General features: G+C 41.3%; 1 protein-coding gene across 1 annotated transcript; it reads right to left on the reverse strand.

The window, feature by feature from the left end:
- Positions 1 to 402: 402 nt before the first annotated feature.
- On the reverse strand, positions 403 to 767 carry sptssb (serine palmitoyltransferase, small subunit B; the record flags this gene model as incomplete). Its single annotated transcript, XM_079610697.1, has 1 exon — positions 403 to 767. One exon carries the CDS (start codon positions 765 to 767, stop codon positions 525 to 527), a length of 243 nt encoding a protein of 80 aa, XP_079466823.1. The 3' UTR covers positions 403 to 524.
- Between the last annotated feature and the right edge of the window lie 6,174 nt (positions 768 to 6,941).

Here is a 6,941-nt window from a genome sequence, read left to right on the forward strand (position 1 = left end):
TTTTGGGTGTACGCCAGGTGTACGCTGGAAATTTGGTGTACGCACTTTTCATAAATGAGGGCCATTGTACCTAACAGTACATAGTAGTTAGAGACACCTAATATAAACTGTAACCCATAAACCAAATATATTTAATAAATGCAGAGACAAATGTTTTTTGGGATGTCGCAATAATTAAATGTTTTAATTTACACTGGAGCAAATAATCATATCTCAGTCCAATCAGGGACTCCTAATATAGAGTCAAAATAATGATTTCCTTATTATCAAACAGTGATGAAGAGGACGTTAATCGCACCGTAGTAACAGGCCATAGTGTCTGTGATGATATCCTGCAAATCCTCAGTATTGGCAATCACGCAGGGATCCATCCAAAAGTTTTGCATACAGAATTCCCATGACGCGGCAGGAATCCAGGAATCCAACGGAAGACTTGAACATGGCTGAATCTGGCTTGTTTGTTCCTGACTAGAACAATAAACAAGAGTGACCCGCAGATCAAAAAAAATGTCTTTCCTTCATCTTTAGTTCATGAGGGCCACTGTGCTCTCCGGCTGTCCCCGGACCAGCTCAGAGAAGAAGTCCAGCGCCAGACGCACGTGAACAGGCACAAACACATAGGAGGTGTAGATGACCATGGCCACCGTGGTAAAGAGGACTGTGTTGAAGACGGACTGTTCCCATGGCTCCAGCACATAGATGCCTGTGATGAGCAGGTACTGGTAGTACAACCAGCCCATATTCTCTCTCACACTCTTCATTTCCATGTGAAGGGCCACACAGCCTCGCTATGAGCTGAGGGAAGACAACAGGGTGAGGCGCACAATGGACACACAACAACAGATCAAATCATGCGTGATAATGCTGGTTAGGAGTGCTAGTGTGTGTCTTTAAAGAGCCTATCAAATTACACCACAGGAATAGAGAGCCTAAGTCCCTCCCCTTCCGGTCGACCACCATGGGACCTTATTTCGGAAAAATATTGTATGGTAGTCAATGGCGAGAGACAACAAATATTTTGATCTCGTTTGAATTGTGCCCTGAATTACACATATGATGTTTGTCCATTTAAAAGATACATTTTAAAGTCAAGAAAGTCGCAGTTTGATGTAAAACTGCTGAGGTATAAGACTGTGAAAATACGTAATTACAAAGACTACAAACCCAGAAGGCGCACATGCGACGTCATACCTTTTCTCTCAATGAATGAAGCTAACTTTACTGAAGCTAACGTCTGTCATTTTTTCTATAGTCTTACATTATAATCCTAACGTTACGCCGTCATGCCTGACTCGTGTTTTGAGCCAGAATACACACATACGAGCAACGGATCTTGTGACGTAGGCTACATAGTGCGAGACGAGAGATGTAGTTCATCGAGCGATTTTCACATACAACTAAACGTTACTCTTCTGTTTTATGACAAACTGCGACTTTCTTGACTTTCATATTTACCTTTTAAATTGACAAACATCATATGTGTAGTTCAGGGGACAGTTCAGACGGAATAAAAAGATAAGTTATCTCTCGCCATTGACTTCCATACATATTTTTTCCGAAATAAGGTCCCATGAGCCGGAAGCGGAGGGGCGGGACTTAGGCTCTCTATTCATGGCTACGCGGCGGCGTTCAAGGGATTTGGTGGCGTGCATTTCATTATTTATTTTTTGGACTGTAATCTGATACTATTGATAGCAATTTCATCACTTGAAACAAGATAAACATGAATGATACACATTTGTGTTCCAACTGAATCTCATTAATGCCCAGTAATGAAACCTGGGCCGCCGTGAGAATGAGATTTGTCATATATATTTTTTAAATCAGTCTTTTGTGTAACCATATTCAATTATCAGTGGTTTATTGTTCCTCAGCTGTATTCACATTTGGGGCTGTCTGACCTCTGTGCATGAAGCGAGTGCTTGCCTTGGACAAAACGAACCATGTTTGAATGTGGTCATTAATAATGTGTAGCTCAAGGGGAAGTAAAACTCCAGCATGTGTAGCGGTAATGCACAATCCCCGCATACAGGCACAAAACACCACAGGAACACGTTCCCTCGCTCTCGTCACTCATGTCAACAGCATGGAAAACATTTACATTCTTGCTCATATAATGGAAACTAATACAACCACTGGGTTGCATATATGGACTTAAAATGTGGCTAATACTGTATGTTCAATTATTAATTGCATAAAAAAGCTGGTTTAGCTAGTGTATTGTCTCACTGTATAAAGTGAAAATAATGTCCATGATTTTTTATTTTATTTTTTACTCCGCCATATTCAATCCTATTTTAAATAAAATATGTTAGATGCTACCACATGAAGCACATTCAGATACCTATTTACAGGACTATATTCAGTATCCCTACAACCATAGACATATTGCATATAATAAGTTTAATCTATAGTGTATACTAGGATGACACAAAGAAAGCATAAACAAAACGGACCATCCTTAACAACAGTCATTTGATGAGAACAATAACACGAGGCAGTATGTCAACTGTAATGCCATATCCAGGCAACAGCAGAAACATATAAACATCATTTAGGACATACCGAGTCGTTTTTATTTTATTTTGCTGTACTAAAAAGTTATGTTTTTTGTACGAAAACAGTTAAAAAGTGCACGAGAGGGAAATATTCTCAATGTTTTCCTTTATCTACGCTGTTATGAGATGCTCAAAAATTCACACATAGTTAGTTAATCACTTGTTGTTGCCAATTGTAGTAATAGTGTAATAGTAAGTTGCATAGTTGCAGTAACAGCAGTAGTACTGTTATTATGACCATTAGTGTAATGTTTCATATTAATTTTCAAAGGCTGGATCATTGCAGGCTAAAATAAAACATTGCAGTAATTTTAAAGCCTTAGTAAACATGTTGTCAGGTGTGATGAGAGCAATGTAAAGTCACTCACCTCGGCGGTAAAGCTGCAGTGAGTGTGTGTGTGTGATGATCTGACGGTCTCGCTGCTCTGCCAGTTACACACACACACACACACACCACTCCCACTTATCGTATTTACTCTCACCTGTGTGTGTGTAGCAAAATAAATGATCAAACATATTGTGAAACTGATTGTATTTTCCTAACGTGATACAGAGCGCCGCCAGAGCACGCTCTCTCTCTCTCTCTCTCTCTCTCTCTCTCTCTCTCTCTCTCTCTCTCTCTCTCTCGTAATAACGCTGTAGCCACAGTGTGGTATTCTGTGACGTCACATGCCGCGTGGATGTTTTAGAGAAGTATAGGGTCAGTTAAGTAAAAAAATAAATAAAAAATGTATAGGGTCAGTTACATTCTAGTCACTAAAAAGTCCCTAATGCGTAATTTATCATCTGTTTCATGATAGAAATGTTACATCGATTGACAGTACGTTTACATGGACTGTAATAATCCAATTGTAATCGGACTAGTAGCACAGTTGGAATAAAAATGTAATGTGTAATCCACGTCAGTTAGAATAAATTGGCCAAATCCGGATTGTAAGGGGTGATTAAACCTTTTCTAATCCAATCGAGAGGGCATGTAAACATTTGAGATTGAACACACGAAACTAGAAATGTGCAATGATGTAGAAATGACATAATGACGTAGGCCTATGACGCGTGGAACAAGCTGTTATTATTGAATGAAGTGGCATAAATGATGAAGTTTGTCATTCTAAAATTGTCCTTCCACTCATCATCTGTGAAGAGCAGGACAACGTCCCATCAGTCCTTGTTTTGGCCGTGGGAAGGATGGTTAGTATGCGTAAACAGCGGGAAACTCTATAAATTCCCGCAGTGTGAGCATGTCAAAAAATATATTCCGTTGGAAGCTTATTGTAATGGAGAGGCACTACTTTAATAACCATATAAACACAGCTAATCCATGGCAAATAAATAAACTCAGGGCATGGGGCATGGTACAGCAAACAACGACTGACAAACCACAAGAAAAACACAAGGGCAATTTATACACTGGCTAACAAGGGGGTGTGGTTGATTGTCATGGGAACAGAAAATAACACAAAAGTCCTCACACAAGACAGGAACACAGGCTGAGATCATAGAATAGAATGAGGCATTTATATAGTGCTTTCATATGTACTACTGTACACACAAAGCGCTTTACAATCACATCAGGGGTTCTCTCAACCACCTTCATCATGACAGCCCCATCCCTATGGAGTGGATTCCAGACGCTCCTCAAAAACAGACATAAGTCCAGGAGGGAGGTGGAGTGGAGGTGGACCAGGGGGCGGGAAGGAGGGCCAGGCCTGTGGAACGGAAGAGGGCTTGCAGACTGAGGTAGAGCAGACGGCCAAGGTGGAGTAGGTGGCCAAGGAGGCGCCAACAGTTCAAAGGCTCGAGCCTTCACTGGATGCTGGTCAGGGGCAGGAGCTTTCACTGGACGCTGGTCAGGGGCTGGACTCGATGTGTGGGCAGCCCACACACACTCGGTGGCCCATGTGGTCAAAGCTGCAACCCCCGAAGACTCAGATGTGGTGGCGGCCATTTTGGCTGAGGGCTCAGGTGTGGCGGTGGCCATCTTGGCTGAGGGCTCAGGTGTGGCGGTGGCCATCTTGGCTGAGGGCTCAGGTGTGGTGGCGGCCATCTTGTCCGAGGACTCTGGAATGGCGGCCGTAATGGGACAAGGATCTGGAGTGAGGGCTACTGTGGGAGTGCCAGTCCAGTGAGGATCATGCAAAGGCATGAGTGAGCTAAAAGGCTCAGATAGCCCCCCACGAAAAAATATCACAATGCATACCTTGTCCATAGATGTTAAACATGCCAATTCAATACAGTCCTCTCCATAGTCCTCAATGGGCTGATTTCCTGACGGAGATGCATGATCTGTGCTGCTGGATTCATAGTGGTCAGTTGTTCTGTAACTGAGAGGAAGGGACGAGGTGGAGAGAGAATACACATGCAAGCACTACTTTAATAACAATATAAACAGATAATCCAGGGCAAAAAAGGAGTTGGGTACAGCAAACAATGACTGACAAACCACAAGAGAAACACAAGGGCAATTTATACACAGGCCAACAAGGTAACAATGGGGTGTGTTTGATTGTCAAGGGAACTAATAAGACACACCTTGAGAGACTAATCAACATGAAAAACTACAAAGAACTACAAAAAATGGCACAAGACATAACACAAAAGTCCTCACACAAGACGGGAACACAGGCGCACGTCTACACTAATCCAACTGAGTTTTCGTCTAAAAACACTCTGCGTCCACACTATCATTTTCAATCGTTTTCCAAAAGTTGATCATCCACACTGAAACGCCTGAAAACGCTTACATCCCCGTACTGCGCATGTGCAAATCAAAGACGCTTCGACCTGTGTCATTTCCGCTAGGCGTTAATTTACTTTCCGGCTCTTTGAAACTTTGCGGCAATGTCGAGGAAAGGCACTGAGTTTTTTAAATGGGCCGACAGTGAGGTGGAGTTGTTGCTGCGAGTAACACAGGAATATAAAGTGGCAAAAGCAAGTGCGAATGTAGTCTGGGAGACGTGCCAAAACAAATACGGCGAAATATTGAACCGCTTCAAAGAGCAATATCCTGCGGATGACGTCGCCGCTTACCCCCACAGTAAGGATGAGGTCACAAAACTCACAATAACGACAACATTAAAGGCTATCAGGCTTAAGTACAGGCATGCGGTAGACTCCGGAAGGAGAAGCGGGCATGGAAGAGTTGTACTCCTATACTTTGAACTCTGCGAGCAGATCTGGGGTGGTTCTCCAGCCGTCACCCAGAGGTGGACAGTAACAAAGTACAATTACTTGAGTACTGTACTTTTGGAGTATCTGTACTTTACTTGAGTATTATTTTTTCTGGAAACATACATTTGAAAGACAAATATCGTACTTTTTACTCCACTACATTTCTGTCAAGGTCCTTGAGTAGAAAGTAGTAACGTCAGGGATGATTTTGGTTGCATTTTGGTTGTAAATGAAAGTCTGGTTGACGTCAGAACTTGACTGATGTTGGTTTCAGATGTCAAACCGATTTTCAACCACAATACAACGTCTGTCCAACTTTGGAGATTGACGTCAATCTGACATTGGATTCTGACATTCAACCTGATTTTCATTTTCAACATTGGGTTTGGTCTTCTAAATGTGAATTTTGTCATTGTTTTGGAGCACACTAGCTTATAGATAACAGTAAGGCTAACATATTCATACTAAAAGCCAAAAAACTGGGAACAGCCATTTGGATTAAATTGTATTGAGTGCACTTATTCAATCCCACGACTGGAACTGTGTTCTAGAAATAAATGTGATATTGATATGAGGGAAGGCATGCATAGATTCAGGGGCATAAGGTACTGTAAGTATTACATGCAACAATAATAAAACAATGCATTGACATTTACTTTTTACTTTTGATACTTAAGTACTTTTAAAAACGAGTACTTCTGTACTTTTACTTAAGTAAAAATTGGTCTTTACAACTTTTACTTGTAACGGAGTAATATTTGACCAGTAGTATCTGTACTTTTACTCAAGTAAGGAAGTTGTGTACTTTGTCCACCGCAAGATGACAGTACATTCATCTGATTAAACTTGATGTGTTTTATCGAGCTGATGTGGCCGGTTTGCATGTTTGCCTCAGATCATTTGCGTTTGAATAGCGCGCGCTCTCCGTGGGTGTGGTCACATTAAAAGATAACGAGCTATAATGAGCTGAAATGAGAACTCGCTCTTTTTATATAGATTACATAAACAGAGAATATTGTTTTAGTTTTGAATTAGATGATTTAAAACTACACACTTAAATGATTATAAAGATATATTGCTCATGCCTGGGTAAATATTATTCGCTGAGTTTAGTTTATGTTTCGAGACATGCACCAGAAAAAAAGTTCACGGAGACGGAGAGGCAGAAAGCACACCCTGTTTACTTTCTTTATTTTACAAAAGCACAATGTT

Source organism: Phoxinus phoxinus, assembly GCF_949152265.1.
Source record: "Phoxinus phoxinus genome assembly, chromosome: 4".
In the NCBI taxonomy this organism is placed as follows: Eukaryota; Metazoa; Chordata; class Actinopteri; order Cypriniformes; family Leuciscidae; genus Phoxinus; species Phoxinus phoxinus.